The 23,448-nt window shown below is 41.1% G+C and overlaps 4 protein-coding genes across 4 annotated transcripts in view; 1 reads left to right on the top strand and 3 right to left on the bottom strand.

Moving 5' to 3' along the window:
* The window catches only part of fat3b (FAT atypical cadherin 3b), a gene marked incomplete at its 5' end in the record, with an annotated part of 60,189 nt that extends 54,193 nt beyond the window's left edge, over window positions 1-5,996 (bottom strand). Inside the window, 3 exons of the mRNA XM_084564098.1 lie at window positions 2,150-2,351; window positions 2,781-2,915; window positions 3,024-5,996. Coding sequence (XP_084420224.1) covers window positions 2,150-2,351; window positions 2,781-2,915; window positions 3,024-5,996 — 3,310 coding nt within the window. The remainder of the gene's footprint in view (window positions 1-2,149; window positions 2,352-2,780; window positions 2,916-3,023) is intronic.
* The window catches only part of grik1a (glutamate receptor, ionotropic, kainate 1a), a 211,024-nt gene that overhangs the window by 106,006 nt on the left and 81,570 nt on the right, over window positions 1-23,448 (bottom strand). The gene's annotated exons all lie outside the window — the stretch shown is intronic.
* Window positions 7,376-17,009, top strand: chordc1b (cysteine and histidine-rich domain (CHORD) containing 1b). The gene is made up of 11 exons (XM_084564432.1): window positions 7,376-7,554; window positions 10,881-10,930; window positions 11,008-11,064; window positions 11,226-11,386; window positions 11,839-11,939; window positions 12,257-12,315; window positions 13,035-13,105; window positions 13,347-13,452; window positions 13,622-13,741; window positions 13,850-13,912; window positions 15,195-17,009. Exons 1-11 carry the CDS (start codon window positions 7,491-7,493, stop codon window positions 15,366-15,368), a joined length of 1,026 nt encoding a protein of 341 aa, XP_084420558.1. The 5' UTR covers window positions 7,376-7,490; the 3' UTR covers window positions 15,369-17,009.
* Window positions 17,011-20,791, bottom strand: LOC311502277 (tyrosinase-like; the record flags this gene model as incomplete). The annotated part of the gene is made up of 5 exons (XM_084564431.1): window positions 17,011-17,433; window positions 17,702-17,883; window positions 17,980-18,127; window positions 18,831-19,047; window positions 19,973-20,791. 5 exons carry the CDS (start codon window positions 20,789-20,791, stop codon window positions 17,168-17,170), a joined length of 1,632 nt encoding a protein of 543 aa, XP_084420557.1. The 3' UTR covers window positions 17,011-17,167.

The following is a 23,448-nucleotide window of genomic DNA, read 5'->3' as shown; positions in this document are numbered from 1 at the left end:
GCACTGTCTGCTCTATGCATGCATGCGGTGTATACTGTACAGCATGTAAATGTGTGTGTCAGAGACGGACAAGACAGATGGATGGGTTGAGGGATATAGACATTATCTTTGTCTATCGGTTTCCCTCCCAACTACAGTCAATACTAATTAGCCTAGTTAAATGTCATTACAGGCCCCCAGTGCAAGTCATGTACAGTAGTGCAATAACTGGTGGAGAGAAACACAGTCATTTGCTCAATAAAATAAGTGCGAAAATTAACCTCAGCAGACAAAATTAACATTTTAGATTGATTTGACTAATTGCTGGGCATAAATACTGTTCTAATTATAAAATTGTCAGTGACAAATGTGGGTTTAAATACCCATTTTAACTAAGCCTGTGCAGTAATTTCTAAAGATTAGTATTGGTATTACTTTTTAGTAATATCTCGATATATTTTTGTTGAATTCTCTCAATCTTTATTTTTTAGACTTGTCATAATTAGTCCCAGGGTAGTTTAATTCCTCTGCCATCGAATTATAAAGCATAACTTAGTAATATCTCACTATCAGCTGCTCCTGTTCCACCAGTTTTCTTCAAACACGTGGATAATGTTGGCAGTGGACTGAAAGAAATTAGGTTTTAAAAGTCAAAATTAAATTGTGAATGGTGTCAAACTAGAGCTAGAAACTGGTGGAAACACTGTCAGTTCCTTTTAGGTAGAAACATTTTACAGTGTGAAGAAAAACGCAGGCAGTCTTTGTTCAGATATTCTAAAGTAAACAATTAATGGAAGCATCAGTTGTGGTATCTGGATTAAAGAGTATGGAGTGAAATGAAATACAGTTGAAAATGCAAATGAAACACAATTGTAATGGCAAAAACTGATAAAGTCATAAATTGCACTATCAGAGATAAACTTCCTTTTTAAAATACGTGCCTTCCAGTTTCCCTCGATTGACACCTTAGCTTGCTCATGCACAATACTGGACCTGACAGTCGTAGGACTTACCATCATAGGTTTATTCATATTTTTTGTTTATTCACTACAGAGTCTCATGCCGGGAAGAGAGACCGTGTGTGTGTATGTGTCAGCATCATGGAGAGACATTTAGAGAAATATTAGGTTTAAAAGCTTCGGTGTCATAAACAGCGACCAAGCCTTAATGGAAAATAAAGAGTTCTCCTCACACCTATTTTAGTTGCCGTGGAAATGTCACTGTCACTGCAAGACTATAAATGTGAGGGTTACTGAATTGAAGCTAATATCTCTGTGCTTGCAAGAGTCACGTTTCCATGAGAGAAAGAAAATGAACATGTGCTCATCTTGATCATGTACATCATGTTAATCATGTGTACGTTTTTTTTCTCTGCATTTTTTGTACATTTCTTAGATTACCTTAATGAAATATAACACAAGAGCCACCCTTGCTAAATTGGCCCTAAACCTTCTAATAACGTTCAGAGCTGAGTGTCACATCTGTGTTACAGAGCTATTCATTCTGTACATGACCCAATATGAACTAACGTCCTATTTTTCATACTGGGTATTTGATTCATTTTATCCCTGGCTGAGTGAGTCACGGCTTTTTGTTTGGATCAACATGTTTTCTGCTGCAGTTCGGAACTGCAGGACAGTTGGAGAGTGCACACTTGTTTTGGGTCAGGCCTCCTTTAATAAGTAACAGTGATTTCTACATACTTGTAAATGATGGGGCCGCTGTGCAGGAGAACCTTGATCAATGTTATCTACACAGCACTGAATCAGTTGTACTGAGCGGCCTGAGGCCCAGCCAGTGTAGCTACCATGCTGCCCTCATTACATTAATGATCTCCCAGTACACAGCTCCCACGTGAGGCCCCATCAACACACTGACTGTGACTACACCTCACATTCTCCTTCAAACACACATATATAGTACACATTCACACAATAAGTATCACTTGCGATGCAAAACCACATGTGACTGAGACAGTGATAGAACAAAGCCAAGAGTTGTGCAACAACACATATATGTGAAACTTATCATCAGCGGCATATAAAGATAGTAAGATTTCCTATAATATGCAATATTATGTATTCAGTTTTTGATATTCTAAGCATGGCGCTGTACGTTATTGGATTTTTAATTTACATAAATAGGCTTCAGAATTGATCTTGTGTCACACCTGTGTCTTCGTCAATGGTGAAAGTGCCCAGTCCGCTGCCTCCTTGGACAGAGTACCTCAAAACGCCATCTCGCCCCCTGTCATCATCCTTAGCAGCGACTGTTAGGACACTTGTTCCTGCACGGGAGTTCTCCTTCACTGAGCCTCTCACAGCGAAGTCAGGGAAGTAAGGCGCATACAAATTCTCATTGACATCCACCACCTGAAGAAATGGAATGGTTTGCTTTCATTTTGACGGAATAACTGTGTGATATAATATGTCGTACCTGTAGTATGTAATTACTATTATCAGCCATTTCTGTCCACATGATGAAAAGGGCCCTGTGGCTGGTAATTGTTTTGGGAAATTGATTATTTAGCTAGAAAATGGAAATTTATTCTCGAGGGTTCTTCACCCAAACTGAGGTGAATTAAAGGGTATCTGCAACTTGTCTTTATATTTCATTTTCACCGTTGGTGAGATTTAAAGATATCACTTGTGCATTTCTATCCTGGAATCATGGAGGAGCAATAAAACATTTTTTAAAAGATGGAAAATTGCATATTTGAAATGAGCCAATATTACATATTAATTGAAGAAATGGATCAATAGAATTTGTTCTGCTCAAATCTTTGTGTGTGTACTACGCACCTCCACCTCCACAAATGTCTGGCTGTAAAGGCTGGGCACTCCTCTGTCCTCGGCAAGTAAAGTCAAGTTGAAAAACTGTTGTTTCTCAAAGTCCAACTCTTTCCTAATCCTCAATGCCCCGCTCACAGCATCGATCTGTGCAAAACATTAGATCATAAGCAATCCCATGCATCGTGAGCTGTCAACAGAAAGAGGATAAACATATGTAACAGTACAGACAATATAAACTGTGCCTTCACCTACCTCAAAGGTGCCATTGAAGTCATTAATCAGGGAGTAACGTACTTGTCCACCAAGACCAATATCTGGGTCCTGAGCCTGCGCCCAGGTAATCACAGCTCCTGGTGGGAGGTCCTCTAGCACTCGAGCACTGTAGGTGCTGGGGATGAAAACTGGAGAGCAATCATTGACATCGTCCACTATTATACTTAGAGTAGTCACAGACGACCTCCGAGTGCCTCTTTCAGCCTTGTCTCTCACTTCAATTTTTAACGTGAACACTGGGAATGTTTCTCTGTCCAACTGACTAGCAACAAATACACTTCCAGTTTCACTGTCAATCCCAAACTGAGGGACACTGGTCAGCATAATATAAGAGAGCTGTCCGTTTTGGCCCATGTCTTTGTCAAATGCGGTGATGGTAATAACTTCCATGCCAATGGCAGAGTTTTCTGAAACAAGGGCAGAGAAACTGTCCTGATAAAACTGGGGGTCATTATCATTTGCATCCTCGATGATCACAGTCAGCAGTCTCCAGTTGGACATCTGAGGAACCCCCTGATCATAGAGGGTGATATTAAGGAAGTAGCGATCCACTCGCTCACGGTCAAGTGGCTGCAGCACAGTTATCAACCCGCTCTCCATGTTGATATTGAAGCAGTTTTCTTTGTTACCATCAGAGATTGAAAACAGAACACGGCCATTGAAGCCTGTGTCACCATCTCTTGCACGCACCTGAAATACACTGGCACCAGGAAGGAGATCTTCCCTCACTAGAATACTCGTAGGCAAGGCCTCAAATTGTGGCGCCTGTTGGTTGGTGGAGAAAAGGTCCGTGTATCTGTCATTTGCTCTTGGTCGTGCCATAGCAGACGCTTTTGAGACCATTTTTTCTGCCAGCAGTTGGGCTACCCTGGTGTCCTTACAGGTGAACCCCCTGGGTGGCATCCTACCTCTCACCACTGATACATTCACAAATGTAGGCTCAGAGAACAGCTCACCATCTGTTGCAACTATTTTTAGGTTGAATATCCCACTTTTTAAACTATCTACTGCCAGTGATCTTTTCAGTGACAAAGCACCAGAGTCTGGATTTAAGTCGAAGTAATCTAATTCATTGCCAGACAGTATCTTGTAATTCACCATTCCTAGCTCATCCATGTCTACAGCTGACAAGGTGACAATAGTCTGGCTGATAGGGAAATCACGGCTTATCATCCCTCTGCAAGAAACCTTCTCAAAAAGAGGCTGGTTGTCATTGATATTTACCACACGAATGGTGATATTAACCTCACTCTCCCTTCGGTACGGTGAACCCCAGTCGGACGCACGCACTGCAAAGGTATAGATATCATCAGATGACTCAAAGTCCAGATCGCTTGTGATCCTCACCTCCCCTGTGTCCGGGTCTATGGAAAATGGAAGAGACTGATCGCCACTGATTGTGTGAGTTACATACCCATTCTCTCCTTTATCACCATCCACAGCAGACACTACAATGACAACAGTACCTACAGGTAAGCTCTCGTTGACGGCAATTTCATAAAATGGCCTGTTGAAGACTGGAGAGTTGTCGTTAGCATCTACTATAGTAAGTTGGACCCTTGCCCGCTTCTGACTGATAGTATCAACTACCTCCATGGCCATGGAATCCTGTGATATCCCCGACAGCTGCCTAGTGGTCATAATAACACCAGTCAAAGGGTTTATATCAAAGTACATTGGATATGAGAAGCTGCTGAAGCTGTAATTGACACTCAGAGGAGCTGGGGAGATTTTCACAACCTCTACAATAGTGCCTGGGGGAGCGATTTCACTCAGCTGAACTACATAAACATCTTTCTCAAAATTCGACTCATTCAACACTGGGTCTGGCTTTGTAACCAACAACTGAACAACTTGGGTGTTGGAAAACATAGGAGGTATACCTCTGTCTTTAGCTTGGAAGGTTAAGTTGCACCCATAGGGGAATGCATCCCAGTTGATCTGTTCAAGTGTTTTAACCCTGTACTCATTCCCAATAGGTGATCGATCAACCACAAACTGTTCAAAGGGGTCCCCCTCAATGATGGACACCCACTCTATATCCCCAGATATGCCGTCGTCTTTGTCTTCCACAGTTAATATGACAAACACCGGGTCCTTGTCCTTCCATGATGGAACAACAGCGACTGCAGTGAGAACAGGAGCAAATTCGTTAACCCGCTCCATGGTTAGGACCAGTCTAGCAGTGCTGCTGATGCCGTTGTTCCCATAGAGTTTCATCCCTCTGTCGACGACCTGTACCTCCAGCTCAAATCGGTATTGTTTGTCCATCCTTGGTCGACGTGTTAGGGTGATGGACCCGCTGGTTGGATGAACAGCAAAGAGATCTGTTCTGTTCTTGAAGAAGTAGTAGAACTCTCCGTTGGATCCCACGTCAGCATCTGTGGCTGTTACACGTCCTATGCTAGTGCCCAGAGGGGCACTCTCAGAAACAATAAATGAATAGGAAGTTGGGGAAAAAAGAGGTCGCAGGTCATTCGTATCCAAGACCTTGATATAAACAGTTGCTATGGCCTGTAGGCCTCCTTGGGCTGACGCTTTTACTGTCAGAGTGTAATTGTCCTGTACTTCTCGGTTCAAAATGGCACCATTTGTACATATGCGTAGGAAACAAAAATCTCCCATTACAAACTCCTCAGCCTGGAAGATGCCATCACTGTCCCCAGACACAATGAAATATTTTATGTCTAAAGTGCGAGGGGGCCCAAGAATGATGCCCATTTTGACCTCACTTCTGGTATAGGTTCTTGCAGCAGAGTTCTCAAAGATAGAAGCATTATAGGCAGACTGGGTGAAGAGCAGCAGGCTCTGCCCTGCCCTCGGCTCCGGGAGGAACTGGGCATGGGGAGAAGGGAAACAGAGAAAGAAGAGGAAGAAAAAGAGGAAAACAAAATGGAAAAGACGAGAGAAGCTGGGCAGAGGAAGCATATTTCCCCACCGATTAGGCTTCATCACTATTCCATCACCCTGTCACCCTATATTTGGAAAGAACGAAAAAAAGAAAACGGATGTGGAGTCAGTTGGTGATTTGCCAGAGACATGCTGAAAATTTTATAGGGACAAAAGTGGGACAAAAGTTACAAAGACATTTCAGTGGCACTTATTATCAATACATGACAATTATGCACCCTGAAAGTTTGCATTCAGAAAGATGCAGAGGATAAAAATGACATGTCTGTGTATCTACATCAAATCCCTGGACATGAAATATACTGAATAAATTACACAAGGCACTACTTGAGCTAGAAACTCCAGGGCTGAGACATTGTCAGAAAAGGAAATGTAGAACAAACATCCTGTATATGATGAGAAACACCAGCCTGTACACAAATATATAACACTTTTTTTTTTTTTTTTTTTAAATGGGAACCAGTTGCACAAAGTTATAAGACTGAGGTGCCGCCAAAGCTGACAATTGGAGAAAGAAAATAAAGAAAATAAAAAGAAATTTCTGCTTATTTTGCTTACAAATTTGTTTAAATATTACATGTGCTACTGTATGCAGCCCATACATTACTATACATTATACATAGTGATTTCTTGATCATGACCCAGCTTTAACCGAAACTAAAATAAATTCTGCTAATAAATCCGAGCCCGTTTATTTCATATAACCCATAGCCAGGTTAGTATCGATTATCAGCACCAAAAATGCTGGCAGAATTCAGTGGGCTCATTTCAGCTGTCCCCATTGAGAGATATCCCGGGAGATCCTGGGGTCCACTCTCCCATGTTGATGCGGATCTAGTGATGCTCGCATTCGTGCAGAATCCCCGAGTTTATTAAGCTACAGTTTGCACAGTTCACAACGATATTGCATAGATCTGTGCAGACTTCTCTCACACACTGTAAAGTGTCTTACCTTTGGACGAAACAGATGTGATCGGACAATAAAAAAATACGGTTCCAAAAAAAAAAAAGAAAGAAAAAGAAGAAAAAAAAGGCAAGCTGGTCGATGATGCGAAATAAAACAAAAAGAAATTTCATTTGTGCATTTCCCGACGGGCAGTTGTCTACTAGACTGCAGACATCCTCGTAAAACTAAATAGCTATTGCCCCAGTTTCGTGCACCTGACTACTGTAACCCAGAGTGCAGTGGGCTTCATCTGCGATAGTTGACACAAAACTGGCGACACGGCTGCCAGATGTTCGTTGTCTGAATCAAAAAATAACCGTGCCACAGAGAACACGTCGCTTAACGCAAGTTTGGAAGCGGTCAGCATCTGTTGTCGCTTGTGCGGGACCACGGTGCGCTCTCGGGATGGAAGTGGCGGACATGCGCCGATCTTTGCCGAGCGCAGCCGACAACATCCGGAAGTGTGAGCAGTGTAACGTGCAGCAGCACTTTCAAGCAACGGTAGCGGCACTGTATCTCTCACACACGCGAGCCTTTTTGGTGGCTTGTTGGGCGCCTGGTCACGATTTAAACTTGTACCTTTCGTCACCATGTCTGTTTTGTGCTACAACAAGGGATGTGGGCAGCGATTTGATCCGGAAAACAACCCAGACGGTGAGTAGCGTTTTTAGTTAACTATCGCTGTGTCCCGTGCAGTGCGAGACTATTAGCAAGCTAACCTCTGAAGATCTGGAAATTTCTACAGCGACCGGGCCTGGCAGGGCCCATGTAGGTGACTTGATGTTAGTCGACTGGTCCCAACTCAATACCAAGTTAATTCATTAACACCGGTGTATTTGTCTGGTAGCTAATACCACGTGGGCCTTCTGTGAGTTAACGTTATCACCATGTTGTTAGCACGTTAAGCTCATGTTGTTGTTAGCCGGTTAGAGGTAACCTTTGTCTTGACAGAGCTCACACTGAGCGGTGTAAAGTTTTGGAAACAAACTATTTCTACGTTTTTATCACATCCAGACAGTCTACGTTGTATTTCCCATATCCATGATGTTACCCGCGTTCTCAAAATGTGTTACTCTCACTTTTTAACTACACTAAAGTCTAGCTAACCCGAGTAATCAAGTCTGCTCGTATCAGTAATAACGTGTAAGCATGTCTGCGTCTTATTCACTTCACCCGGCAACTGTTGTAACATAACTTTAGTTCATTTGACTTGTTTTCCAGCAACTAGATGCTAAAATACCACCACAGCCTATACGGTATAGGTTATACCGTACACCCTACAGAGAGGGTTTCACGTACTGCCCCTCAAGAGCCTCAAGGGTGCACAACAGTTTAAGTAAACACAGATAAGTACATGAGAAAGTAATATCAAAGATGCTGCGAAATGAGAAAACAAAACAGTACTGCAACATTACTGCAAAGACAAGAGACACTGCAGGTAACGCAGACGAAATGATTTCAGGGGAAACTTAGAAAGTGATGAACCCGACTGGGACAGGCTTCTTGTTGCCATGGAGACTCATGACGTTACTGACTAAGTATTATGACGGCACAGATGCAGGTATTGTTTTTTTTTTCTCTCCAGATGTTAAGCTGTTTGTCTCGCAGCTTGTCTGTACCTGCAGTATGTTTCTGTGTTTGGTTATGGTTTCTCACTTTGTCAAAAAAAAAAAAAATAATTAAATGTGAGACATACTGTAACTGTAGAATATGTCTTTTTATTCTTTATTAAGTTGCATGTAAACCTACCTTATGTAGGTATTAGCAGTGTCCCATTATTCCCATTATTGTGATAATAGCCAATATACGTTTAGTTTCTTTACTGTTGTTTATTTTCAACAACATTCAAGGCTTTACAGTTGTGAAATAAAATGAAAACTTTCAATATTGGCCCAGATTGGGTTGATTTATTATTGAGTTTGTTGTACCTTATACAGTTGCAAATCATGTAAAAGAAGTAATAATGATACAACACTTGATTGGGACATCCCTGGAAGGTGGCGTAGGTTTGTAATTATAACGCTTGTATCTGTGAAGGTTCTCAGTTGAACTTTTTTGGATATAAACCTTGTATCTTCCCTTCAGCATTCAAAGGTAGGAGGTTAGGGGATAGGAAATCTGACACACACATAAGAAGTGAAAACAATTAAGATGCGTTCATCATAATCCTTTTCCTCACAACAAGAAAGGCCTACATCTTATGAAGGTGCTGTATTTTCAGCACACAATGTCTGCTGCTGGCACTTGAGCACGAAATCTGTAAAAATTGAGAGCAGCCGCCCCAAAAACCAGAGGCCTCATTTAGAAACGAGGGCATGCGACGAATGTAGACATTGTATGTGTACAGTGCATGTTCCTCTTAAAACCACAGGCTAAATCCTTCGTTTAATCTAACAAAAGATGAGAGACATTTCAAACATAATAGCATGCAAAAAAATAATAAAATAATAAAAATCCGGCATCGTTTGTCTCACCGTCTTTTCTCATATTTGACAAGCATGTCCTCCAGATATACAAAGGACACCACGGGTTGGTGCTTAGAGATGCTACACAGTTTATGGCACATTATCCTTTTTTTTCTGTGAGGGTTTGCCAAATTTATGATTCTTAATTCCTTGCATATTTATATGAAAACATAGCTACCTGAGTTAAGGTGCACATGTGCATTAACCTGACAATACCCCATAAGAATGCATATATGGAAGTGACATATTAAGTTTCTTTATATATCATAATAATAAGTTTGTTTATGAGACTGTTGTTTATATGATGGCACTGATTTAAATATAATTGACCTTTTGAAAGCAGTATTTTCTTCCCTCAGCTCTCACAATAAAACCCCCAATGAGTCCTTCACTTCTTTTCTTTAGTATCGCCCTCCTGTGCCTTCCAAGTAATCCAGCATTGTGTGTTGCTCCACTCTCAACAGAGGAGTCAAGTTTAATTTCCATTTTAATAGGAAGCCTGTTTTTCATAACAGTAGAGTAAATTATTATTACCTTAGTGGTATCTCAAAGGTGCATCTAAGGCGGTAGCACAGAAGAGGCTGAGCTCAGACTGTACTGCAAGGAAAATGTCTGTTGTTTAAATTCCACCAGACATTTTCTTCCATTTGTAAAATGTGTTTTTTTTCCCCCCACAGAAATGTGTTCTTAATGAAAGTTAAACAATTCCAATTAATTTACTAATTACCATGGTAATGATCTATGTATGTGCTATTCTTCACAAGGACAAATTTGGTCATTTTGGTGTATGCAATGAAACAAAATAGGTTATCTACTAAAACCAAAATTCTCTTTTTGTAGGTTTTTTGTTTCACTAAATCTGTTGTCTCGTTTAGAATTAAGCAGAAATGATTGTGTTTCTTTGTTGCTGTTCATGCTCTGAAGATGAACACAAACTACTCTTTATTATAAACCGTCCTTTCAATAAACTATTAAACTGCCCTCATTGAGAATATATGTATTTTATATATTTGATCCTCACGTCATAATGCTAATGTAGTATAAATACGAGTATAAATAATATGCATATTAGTGTAAATAGTGTTAATGATGGACCTGATCCCAAATAGCCATCTGTTGACTGCACATTAACAAACAAGTGTAACTCTTCCATTTCTAGACTGACATAAAAACTACTTTTTTAAAGTGCCCCATTTTTTTTTGGTCTCTCCAACTGTATGCACCTCAGTCTGCAACATGTCATTTTGACAGGGAACAGCATTCCACCTGACTAATCTGAAGTCCTTTGAGAGAAGCAACAAACATGAAAAGAGGAGCGCGTGCAGATGTTTTCAGCAGCTTGTTAGTGCTTCACTGGCAAAGGGATGGTTTCATCAAAAGAGTTAAAAGTGACTGTAGATTTCTTAGTTTGTGTCACATAACGTACTACTCTACAAATACGCTCAGCGCTTTTTAAAAGAAAGGGACAAATAGTCAGCACACCAAAGTTGACGTAGATTTGTTTTGTTTTGCCAGATGGCTGCACCTATCATCCAGGAGTACCAGTATTCCATGATGCCTTGAAGGTAAAACACCTGAAAATGCACAATTAGCTTTCATCATGTTATGTGTCCAGAGCTAATGTCGTTGTAACTTCCTTCAGGGATGGTCATGCTGCAAGAGAAGAACCACTGACTTCTCCGACTTCCTCAGCATTGTTGTAAGTTTTTAACTTTTCCACTACTCTCTATTCTCCGAGGTCATGTCTCCTTTGTCTATTGTTTTTTTTTTTATAGGTACTGGATTCCACATTTACTTTGGCCATATTGGCATTGTGTATGCATTGTTTGTGAGCCCGACACAGTTACTTTCTCCCGACAGGGCTGTACAAAAGGTCCACACAATAAAGAGAAGCCACCGGAGCCTGTGAAACCAGATGTGACTTCATCGGGAGAAAAGAAGGAGTTGGAGGACCAAAAACCAAAGTTTAATGAGTACATCATCTCCGCACCAAAACCCCAGGAGGCGATACGCAGACCGAGGTTGGCTTCAAACATAGTGTTTTACAATTCGATCAATATCATAAGCCGCTGCATTGTATTTTAAGTATAACAGAAATTGTTGTCAGGGTAATAAATGAACAGTGCCTCCAGTTTTCCACATTTGATCCACATCTTACACTGAACGTTTTTGATTTGGTATCAAATTTATGAAAGGTTATGTACAGAATCAGAGATGTTAAGTCAGCCTGAAATCATCAAACATGTACTGAACATCTCGAGGAGAGGAGCTCTCTAATCTTTTAGATTTTCAGCCTCAGTTAAAAAAAAAAAGTGGACAGGCTGCTGATGAATCGATTACTACTCCTATCTGAAGTGGTGATGTGATACCATTACAAATAGTTCAAAACAATTTGTATTTTTCAAGTATTTTTCGAGTAGTATTCTTATTTCTCCTTTATTATAGCTTAATTCCTGACATGTTATTGTTACAGTGCTGATGAGCCAATGGTGAGAATGCAGCATAAAGTCTCTGCTTCTCTGAAGACGGCGCTGGAGAAACTGAAACTATCGGAAAATGCCGCAGAGAAGAAAGGTTAGATCAGATTTTGATCACTCTTTTTTTCTTTCTTTTTTCCTTTTTACCCTTCCGTGTTTCTTTTTTTTGTCCTCTTTTTTTTTTTTTTTTTACCATCTTCACCTTGCAAACTCATCCATTCACCGCAGACAGGAAGGTCACGTTGACGGTAGAGCTTAATGGATGGCCACTGGGAATTTGCCATCATCTGTGTCAATCACATCATGGCGTTTGAGTTAAAGCCAACAGGGAGAGGACTGCCCATCACAACTGTCTGTGCGTTTTTTAATACTGTTTACGGTCTCTTTATGGGTCTCCATTCTCTGTCTCTCAAGAGGAAGATAGCGACGAGATCAAAATTGGAACATCCTGTAAAAATGGAGGATGCACTAAAGTAAGTCAATGCGTATCAACGGGAAATCTAATGTAATGAAAGATATTCAGTGGTGTTGAAAGGAGTTAAAATATCTACTTTAATCAGCAGCAGCTTAACGTTTGTGGCTAAATTTGGTTTGCTGATAGTCCTAATTTAATCCCGTTTATCTATGCTCATTCTGATAAATAACGATCCCACGAGAAATAGGCCTTTGTCTTCCTCCACATTTTCTGTGTGTTTTTTGCTCAAGCTAATGTGGTCTGTCAGAGCAGAAACCCCGAGATTAGAACATAAACTGCGAGGAAAATTTGCATTGACATGTTTAGCAGAAGCTTGGAGTGGGACTTTAATGATTTGCATAATTATACTTTAACTGATTTGATTGAAAGCCGTGAGGGCTTGTCTTTGCTTTTCGTTTTTTAATCAGCACTGGTCTTGAAATAAAGTTGAAATTGGTACTTTTATTAAGTGTGCTTTTCGGGTTATTTTCCCTGACACTGATACTTTAAAAATATATTTTTAAGAGGTAGATTTGAGTAGATTACTAAGCTTCCATTTATCTGCAGAAAGATGACTCATAAGGGTCAAATAACCTACTGGGAAGCCTATGACTAGAAGGAGCATTTAAATAGTTGAACATAAGATAATTGTGATATATGAAATTCAGTCTTATGTGTTAATGTTTTTGCAGCATTAAAAAAAATCTGCTTTCCCCTCACTTTCGTTTTCATCTTCAGAGTTTTGATGGCCCTGCAAGTGATTCTGATGTGTGCTCATACCACTCTGGATTTCCCATCTTCCATGAAGGGTTAGTATTGCTAGTAGTTATATTTCCTCATTATGTACAACATTTCATATTCAAACTTTACCTTTGCCTTTTGACGTGGAATAGGAAGCAAGTTCTGTTCCAGCCGTGAGAGAAGCACAAAGAGCACCATTTGTGTTTTCCCTGATACGCTTCCTCTTAGACTTGTTTACCGGTTCTCTTGAGTGACAAGTTATTGATTGCTAAAAATCCAGCGGGTGTTGTGTCTTTCCTGCATCTACAGGATGAAATACTGGAGCTGCTGCAAGAGGAAAACCTCTGACTTCAACACCTTCCTCTCTCAAGAGGGCTGCACCAAGGGATCACATCTATGGAGGAAAAAAGATGCGGTAGGTGTGCAGATTTGACAGCAGGTGATTATTTACCGTCTGTGTGAAAGACCTTCAGTCGTGACTCCCATCTAGTGGCGTAGGATGAACGCATGCACAGTGGAGACCTTCGTAGCAGAGACTCAAAGGCTGAATTTTGAAGACTGCATTATCTGAAATTTCCTTGCAGGGTAACAAAGTGGTACCGTGTCGGTTTGACTGGCACCAAACCGGGTCGCAGGTCATCATTTCTATCTACGCCAAAAACGGCGTCCCAGAGCTGAGCTATGTGGATGCCAACAGCACCACGGTGAGGAACTCATCAGTTTGTCATAGGGATCTTCGTCGTTAATTAAACCACTTAGTTTTGTATTTTTGTTTGTCTTAATCTTACGTTGATTTCTATTTTCTTCTTCAGCTCGACATCCATGTTATATTTGAGGGAGAGAAGGAATTTCAGCAGAAAATCAGCTTGTGGGGAGTAAGTAGTGTCAAATCCACCCTGATACAAAATGACTGTAATTTGTGCTATATGCCAGTTTAAATATACAGCATAGTTTTTATACTGCGTTCAGGAGTAACACATGTTGCTGATCTACACTAGAAAACTTCTAGTAGTAATGAAAATACCAACAACTGTCCTTCATGCCTTGATATAAACCACTAGTAAATGCTGGACACTTCTGTTTGCCAGCCCGTCTTATCTGTGATCACCTTGAATGTGATTACCAACCAAATCCACTATGTTATTTTAAGATTAATTCTTAATCTCTTAATTTATAAGAGATTGGATTAAAAGATTGGTTGAAGTTTGGCAAGACCTAATGAAAGTGCACACAAGTGCAGGTCTAACTGATTTAGGGCTGCAACAACACAACAGCGTAATCGGCATAGATTTGCATGGGATATGGCGACATGCTGCAACGTTTGCGTTCACCGTTATGCTCCGAGTGCTGATCACGCTGAACAAGACTGTAGCCGAAAATGCAGGAGCACGAATTCTTAAACCAGACACTTGGTAGAAATTAAACTGCCTATCACGGCGGCACAACCACTGTGCCCGAGCATCACAACGGAGAATATCCACCGCCTTGCTGACCTCAAAACAACAAGACAGCGTTATTTGGAACACTACAGTGAGTTTTGTCTGGCTTATACGGTTGGTGGCTCGGTTGGTGGTCGCCGTGCCCTCGCCTGTAACTCAACTCGCACTCAGTAGAGCGGATGCCGAGGACTAGTATTGCATCGTCGCTTTCCAGTGCAGTTGTAAAGAGTTTGTTTATGCGCATGCAGACCCATGGTGTTAGCAGTCTCTTGCAGATACATAGTTCATTTGCATTTCCAATTAAAATTAATCATGCTCAACTCTGTCTTTGTTAATTAATGGCAGTACACAACACCTTTTCTAATTAGGTCTGCCTTGCATAAATCTTTTAGTTTTAGTAATGAATAGTATCATTAGGTAAAAGTTAGTTTGGTTTCTTAGAAGTCATGAAGTCATAGAATTAATGTTGGATATGTTGTTAGGAGAAAATGTTTGAATAAAAGTCTAATGGTTATTATGTACTATGAGTTGACTACTTCTAAAAAAAAATCTACCATTTATTAAAATAAACACTGTATGAAAATAATGACTTAATCCAAAGTATAATTGATAGATTAAATTATGGAGAAGCCCTAAATGTGTTATATTTTTGTGATGGCACACATTCTTTTCTTTGAATCTAAGTTGTATTGATGGACACTACTCTTCTCCCTCGTAGGTGATAGATGTGAGTAAAAGTCTCGTGAACATGATGGCAGCCAAGATCGAGGTAGCCATGAAAAAGTCCGAGCCAATGTCCTGGGCTCGTCTGGACCTTCCTCCCCCCGTGCCCCCACCCAAGGAGAGCGAGGAGAAAAACGAAGAGGGCGACAGCGACGAAGAAGACGAATGATGAGCGTTTAAATTAAAGACGTGTATTTTTAGCTGAATCGAAGGCCACAAGCCACACAGTCCATTCTTTACCTCTTTAAAGAATTGCCTCTTTTGCTGTTATGGGACTTAAGCCTTTTACTCCTTGTCACCATTTTCCCTTTTTTCCCCCAGTTTTTGGATCTTTATTAATCATCTTGTTGATTTGATCGAAATGAATAATAAATTATCTTCAAATATATTTTTTACATCAATAAAGGGATTTAGACTTTAGTCGACTTCAATGAAATCAGACGACAGCTCGCTTCTTAAATTGCACTGAAATCCCATGGAAACTGCTCACATGCAGTCATCGTATCAGACCACCGTTGTGACCACCTTTAAAAGGTTTTAGCAATATCTGATAAAAGATGATTCCATCTGTACACTTTCATGTGTTTCATACCTGGCACATTTGTAAACTAATTCCACTTTTCATTCCATCCTTTGATTTCTCTCATTGTGTAAATTATTGCATTGTTTTTGTCCACAAGTATCACAGCAATCTAAGTACTGTCTCTATAGATATATTTCTACATATTTGTGAGCGACTCTACGTAGTTTGTCCACACTTGTGTCATATGGAATTTATTCTGAATAAATTGTGTGATCAGAAATGAACTACTTCAGTGGCACTCTTAAAGGTGTATCGATTGGCAGGTGTGCTCCAACTATTTCACATTTTTTCACATTTAAAACTGTAGATTTGCTCCAGTTTTTTTTCCACATCATTATAAATAATGTATACTTTGTACAAGTTCTGCTTTAAAATACTGTATCTATCTGCTCAAAACAAAATAGTCCAGTTTCAATGACAATGTACTGTAATATCTGAGAATGGCAGTTGAATGCTATTATATAAAAAAAAAAAAAAAATGCTTTGCCAGACAGCATGTGTCAAGGCCTGGAATGTATGAAGTATATTTGGCTGAATGAGACCACGACGGAAGAGGAACCAATTTATCTTACCAAAAAAAATAAACTTTTCTGTTGATATTTTAAAAGTTGGGTATTCTGTGTGTGTGTCCACATCCTACAGTGAATCTGAATACAGACTTGATGCTGAACTCTTCCAACCTTTTGAAATGAACGCACTTCTCATAAATTAAAGTGGGGTTGACCTTTCCAGTGAAGATTATGAATTACATTAACTTTAGGTATTGCTTTGACTTTTACAAATGTCAAAAGTTTTGTTTAAACTATTGCACAACTTTAGGTTAGAATATTGAACTGGGTGAACTCAGATCTTGATTTCTTAGCCAGCACTTTTCTTTCTCTTTAAAGCTGTGTCTTACATCACAAACATGGATCAGTTTTAATATTAATCAAAATGTGGCTTAGTCAACTCCCACATAAAGTTTATATGAGAAAGCCCCCCAAGGCTTCTGTAAAATTATCTGAACAGTTCATGTTTCTCGCTCTAAATTGCAGTTGGATGCATGGAGGATCTCTGTATGCGGACTGATGCAACACACTGCAGGACCTGATTTTCAAGGTAATCAGCTAAAACCCTGTGAATCCTGGAAAAGTCATTGTGGAACATTTCTGTGACAGAAGCCTAAGTACTGCACAGACCATGTCTGCAAGGATCTGATGAGTAGAATCTGACAAATAACATGTTGTGGGAGGGACAGTAAGAAGTTAAACATGTCTCAGAATCCTTTTCCAACATGCATAAACTTAATATAGTTTTAACATTTTGGCATCACAGTGATGTGGAAAAAAATATAATTCACAATACTTTGCTCTTCACATATGGGTGTCACAACATGTGCTTTGTCTTCACATAGTTGTATGGTAGTTATGGGGATTACTTTCCACAGTTTCTTCATTCCAGAGAAGGGGCTTTCTTTCCGGGAGAGCAAATAAGTTTTTCCACCTCCTTGTGTGCAGCCAAGACAGACCTCTCTTTTGCTGTTTTGCAGCCATGACAGAAACGGCTGTGACTATTGTCACGAGTACCCCGCAAAGCCCTGCAAGCAGCAGCCAGGGCCAAACGTCGCGCAGCTCCTCCAGGTAAGGACGCATGGACTCTGCTAGCCTCTGGTCTGCAAGTAAAGGAAAGCTGGTCACGGCAATGTAGGCAAAACGTTTGAGTTTACGTTGTCAGGATATCTGTTTGAGATCAGTGGAATAGATTGGGTTGATTTCTTGAGGAAGGAAAAAAAAAGTGCAAAGTAACTGATTTCTTCAAATACAAATCTCATTCATTCATTCATTCATCTTCTGTAACCGCTTGTCCTGTGAAGGGTGACGGGGTTGGAGTCGCCAGTCTATCGCAAGGCTCTCAAATACAAACCAAAGTCAAATACTTACTGGCATCCAGCAGACTGGAGTATTCATATCCCATCTCCTTGCTGGAAATGAAAAAGTCCCTGTTTCTGTGGAGGGGCAGGAAAGGCACCATGTTGTATCTACTGTTGTGCCCTATAGGAGCATTAGAGTCTGGATACTGGGATGGAGATGGACTGTGCCTCCTGAGCCACTCCTCATAAATGCTTTTAATAGAGAAAGAAAGCAAATGCCATACAGCTGTTAAGAGCAAGCTTATAAATCCACTCGTTAATGAATATAATGTCGTGAGTGTGTCTCACCTGTCAACGTAAGCGTGGTGAAGAAGAAATATGGGATCATTTGCGGAGCCCTGCACCGAGGACATGGATCCATTCATGAAGACATGCAGAGCTGCATGCATGCCCCTACGAGAACTGTTTCCTAACCCGGTCTGAGGGTCTCCAAATCCTGCAGCATGAAAAGGGTTGCGTGAGAACTGACAAAGATGGCAGCATGCAAGGTTTGGGTATCAGAAGGGAATAAAAAGACTCATATACACAGTTGAGCATTTTGGAACTGAACCCATTTCATCTTTAAATAAGATCTGTCTGACAATGACAGCCACCTAATAACTCTCCTGGAGGGGACTATTTTTCTTTTCTAAGACGTATAAGATACGTGAATATATTCAGATCTGATATCAGTATCCCAGAGTACCATCCCAAGACTCTGGCGCTTTGTTAGAGATAGCTTTTCATTTGGACAGCCTTGTGTTGATATTCAACCTATTATCAAAAAAGATGTCTGGTGGTTATGTGTCATTTAGCCTGCCGACATAAGCTGGGTGTGGGTGGAATTTGTAATCCTGAATCCACGTTAACGCCAAACCATGATGATACCAGCTGATCACTTGCAAATGAGACTCATGAGATATTACACAATATTAGCAAAGTACATACAAATATTGCTGTTTTGAACAACAACCCGATGTTTCACACAATTTCCCTCTCACTGCAGGCTTAAAAACGCAAATGTAGTCCTCAAATTCAAGTTTACAAAGAAGAAGAGCGGCCTGCAGATAATTCAGAATGTCAGAGTTCACGGTGAAGGGCGGCAGTGCAGAAAGTTAAATCACAGAACGTGCGTACATGCGTGGTTAGCCTTATCTGACCTTCCAGAATGTTCCTGAAGCTCATGTTGGCAGTGCGGTCCATCGCTCCGGTTTCATAGTTGGGCAGGCTGAGAGTGAACTCCACCTCTGCTGAAGTCGGTAAACGCTCAACCACGTTACGGTTGTGGTTTCCAGGGTTACGGCGAAGTGGGCCTTCTTGCGTGGCATCGCATAACACACCTCTTTCGTTGTATTCCCCAGCTTGGGAACACACGACCTGTAGATGACAGAAAAAAAAAGTTAACCGGTACAGAGCATGCGATAAAGTGAACTGACAGTGAGTGGAAGAAAAGTGACTCACATGAAATTGGTTACAGTTATTTTGTCACACAGCAAAAGCAGACCAAAAGCCAACATAAATGTACTTTTACAATCCTCTAACTTAACAGATACACCGATCAGCCACAACATAAAAACCACCTGGCTAATATTGTGTAGGTCTCCCTTGTGCCTCCAAATCAGTTGTGACTCATCAGAGAATGGACATTGTCCTTCTCAGGGTGTCCCGTGGTGTCTGGCAACAAAATGTTGTTAGTGGGGGCCTTTGGGTCCTATGGTTTGAGGGGAGGGGCCTCTGTGGATCAGGCTTGTTCCAGTGCATCCCACAGATACTTGATCAGTTTGGGATCTAGTGAATGTGGAGGCCAGGTCATCACCTTGTGCTGTTTTTTTTGACTTTTTCCTAAACCGTTTTTATGTGGGTTTTATGTTTAGGGTGGCTGCTGCCATCAAGGAGTGGGGGTGACTGGTTTGGGTCTAGGTGGGTGCTACATGTCTACGTAACATCCACATGAATGCCAGGACCAAACGTTTCCCAGCAGAACATTGTCACATGACGTTCAATGTTATTTACTCTTGTCAGTGGTTTTAATGTTGTGGCTGATCGTTGTACATCAAGAAAATATGCAAATACGTCCTTGTCAATTATATCCATTATATTTCAGCATTCGGTTAATGCACACAAGGCATGAGTTGACACTGCCCTGTATTTTTGTGATCTTTCAAGTAAGTAAGTGGGAATGTGTAAATAAGGAAATACATATATCCCCATTATTTTTAGAATATCCTTCAAACTGAAGGAAAACTCATTTTAGTCATAAATAAATAAAGGGGAAAGAAAAGAGAAGAAAATATGTGTTTACCTCCCAGGAAGAAAAGACCGAGCCCGGGCTGATAAGATTGGGGTCCTGGGGGCTCCGGTCCCCCATCAGCTCATCCGTGCACACCTCACAGCCCTGGGCGTCCCTCCAGTCCCAGTATGGGATGGAGAAGCTCGTGTCTCCGGTCAGCTTCCTGATCTCGTGCTCCCAGTGCAGCAAGAACACGCGGTGCCATGGGAGAAACGCAGGCGCCCAGTGGGCGAAGTCCACATTGGTCCACACATCCCCTGGCCCCAGCAGCGCGTTCCTGGACACGTAGTAGTGCATCCACACAAACACATCGTACACAGACACATCAGCGAACATCGGATTGGAGCCGTTGTCCATCTCCCTGTAGGTGCCCGTGGCCACCACATAGTCCATACTCACTGTCTGTTTGGCCAAGTTCAGATAAGACACGAGTCTGGTCCTCTCGGCCCTGGACAGGTGGAATATGTTCCTCCTGAGAGACTCCCTTCTCTCGTTGCAGTTTACTCCAAAGTAGCCAAACTTACAGTCCGCGCAGTTGAAACCCATGAAGTTCCCCGCGCACTGGCAAGTCCGGTTGTAGAACACCAAGGGCCACTTCTCTCTGTCGTCCAACCCAGAGAAGGGGTACTGCGGCCCGTCGGGTTCATCCGAGACTTCCACATCCTCGCAGAAGCCCCGGCCCGAGCTGGCCCCGCAGGCCGAGCCGTCGCCCTCCCAAGGCGGACAGCACTCCTTGGTGCGCAGGGCTTCCCGAGTTGCGCACAAGCGAGGGAACTGCTGATAGCTGGGTACAAAATACAACCAGAGAGTGATGATTTCCAGTAAAAACATCACAGCAAGATTTCTCTGTGGAGACGGCAAGCGTTCACAGAGATGCAAACTGAATATGCTCAAACTGAGAAAGTGGGAAATGTGATATTTTCTCGGCTTTACATTCTTTTCCGTACCACCCCCACCTCTTTGTAGAGGCAGTCACATGCTGCCCCCTGTGTGAGCTTACTTCTTGAAGGGGGGCAGTTAACCCTGAATCACATACATGATGGTTCCCAGAGGGATAATAAATCATTTAACAACAATGTATGTATGTATAACATGTAAATTAAAGCATTTATGGTACTCACTGGGAGGACGCTAACCAGTTTAATATCATATATACATCAGTATAACCACATAATTATATCTACAAACTTTTAAAGGCCCATATAATAAGAATTTAAGGCCACACTGTGACACACTTATTCCAGATTTTACAGTGATTTTCTGCTTCATATTCTGCCCACAGTCCAAGTAATGAGCATGTAATGATTGCTCCCCACACACAGAAAGAGAAGAAACAAATCAACTGTTTGTTTTCTTCTGTCATGAATGATATGTATCTCTAACATGCATACATATATATGGTAATTCTGACAACAGCGAGTTTTAACCTTATTTTCATTTCATTGATTGAAAAGAAACATACACCGATGAGGCATAACATTATGACCACCTTCCTGATATTGTGTAGGTCTCCCTTGTGCTTCCAAAACAGTTGTGACTTATCAGAGAATGGACATGGGCTGGTGTCTGGCAACAGAATGTTGTTAGTGGGTTGAGGGGAGGGTCCTCTGTGGATCATCCCACAGATACTTGATCAGTTTGGGATCTAGTGAATTTGGAGGCCAGGTCAACACCTTGTGCTCTTCTTCACGTTTTTTTGAGTTGTTCCTAAACCGTTTTTGTGTGTGTTTCTGTGTCAGGCTGCATCCTGCTGGGGTTGGCGGCTGCCATCAAGGAGTGTCATTGCTTTGGAGTGAGGGTGCCTGGTCTGGTCTAGCTGGGTGGTACATGATCGGTGTAGCCTGTGCATGAAAAAGCTTTTATTTATAATCTAAAGTTAAACTGTTAAATTATTATTTTGTGAAGTTTAACCAGACAAAGATTCAGTTTGCGTAATTTAGTATTTCTGACTCCAGTCATATGATCAAACCAAACACTGCATGTTATCATTTAAAGTTCATGACACATCAGGGACTTGCATTACCTCAGGCTAAGAATTGCTTTACTATTCTTTCTACCAAGAAACCATTGACGTTTTATTTCTCACAACTGCTGTCTCACATGGCATTCTTCCCCCAAGAGTTGAAACCCTGCGGACCTTAAAATTTAGCTCCACAGTGGGGCTTCTTGCATGTGACCTTCATGTGGCCAGAAGGTTCAGCGCATGACTGCAAATGTGTCCCCACTAGAGGGCGCCATGCAACTGTTATATTGTTACAGCGGACTCCATGTTCTCCTTCTCTCTGTCTCCCCAGGCAACTGACAGGCCACAGTGTTGTACTCAGAAATTCATTCATTTGGTGCCTAGTAATGAATCAGCCATACAAACACCCCAAATCACACATTTGACAACTATTTTCCAAACAGACTTTAAAAAGATCATTGTGGTTGTGTAATTTGTTCTGAGATTGAATGTCTCTAACACCAGATGCCACTGGGTCTTTCCTCACATTGCGGCATGTGAACAAATCTCTGATGAAGCTTCTAAAATGTAATTGAGTCTCTGTGACTTGGGATCTTAGCACTTGTCACCCACGTACCAACTTCAGTTCTTAATGATTTCAAATCAGGAGACTGCACATGTGTTGTTATCAAGCTGAAACACAGATTATGTGCTTTGCGAGGTTCAGATTCTGCTTTTTGCTTCCCTAGTCCTCCAATACAGATGGAGCCAATCCTCACAAAACAAAATTATTTAATATCACACTTATATTTTGTGTGAAAATGACCCTAACAGCTTAAATTACTCAACTGAGGATGTGAGCCTAATTTGTGATTCATGCTTTTATTTCCATCAGATCAACTTGCGACGAAGAGTTCTGGTTCGCATGGCAACACAGACTGCTTTTTAAACGATTCAGAAATTGGGTCTCATCGAAAGGAAATGCACCACAGCAGGGGACAAGTAACCCTTTATATTTTCCAAACCAGACGTTAAATTACTTTTGGAGTCATTCTGACCCAAGGCAAGAGAGGAAGAGATTTAAAGATGAAGACCGTGAAAGAATAATAAGAATACGAATAATTTTGTCTGGTTTTATTTTATTTATTCTGTTGTTGTGGATACTATCATTTTCCACCAACCCAACCACAACCGTGTCTTTTGTGGCACACAGATGGCAGATTTAATGAAAAGCCATGGAATGTCAAGCTGAGCACATGTAAGGTATTTTCAAATATGTCCAAAGCTACTGAGGGTTAAATTGACCCTACACTCAAGAGGATCAGACGGAAAAACAAAACCATTCTGCCAAATTGGAAGCATGAGATTGTTTTGTTTTTAATATGTTCAATTGGATGTGATATGTTAAACAGGTCATAACCTTCCATTAAGAGCTGATTGATATATTCCTAATAATCAAGTAACTTTGAATCCATATTTTCTTATTGCTTTGGTTCTTCCTTTTACCCATGCGTCTGAGGGACTCGCCTCCCGGAGTTTTCCACAG

The sequence above is a fragment of the Chelon labrosus genome (assembly GCF_963514085.1).
Source record: "Chelon labrosus genome assembly, chromosome: 17".
NCBI lineage: Eukaryota > Metazoa > Chordata > Actinopteri > Mugiliformes > Mugilidae > Chelon > Chelon labrosus.
The sequence above is the reverse complement of the archived record's forward strand: the minus strand, read 5'-3'. Positions and strand labels throughout refer to the sequence as shown.

What these genes read in the sequence shown, in the direction of transcription:
- chordc1b (XM_084564432.1), top strand. Translation starts at nt 7,491, where the DNA reads ATGTCTGTTTTGTGCTACAACAAGGGATGTGGGCAGCGATTTGATCCG. An exon ending in GAGGCGATACGCAGACCGAG is followed by an intron (nt 11,387 to 11,838) that starts GTTGGCTTCAAA and finishes TTATTGTTACAG; the next exon opens with TGCTGATGAGCCAATGGTGA. An exon ending in TGGATGCCAACAGCACCACG is followed by an intron (nt 13,742 to 13,849) that starts GTGAGGAACTCA and finishes TTTCTTCTTCAG; the next exon opens with CTCGACATCCATGTTATATT.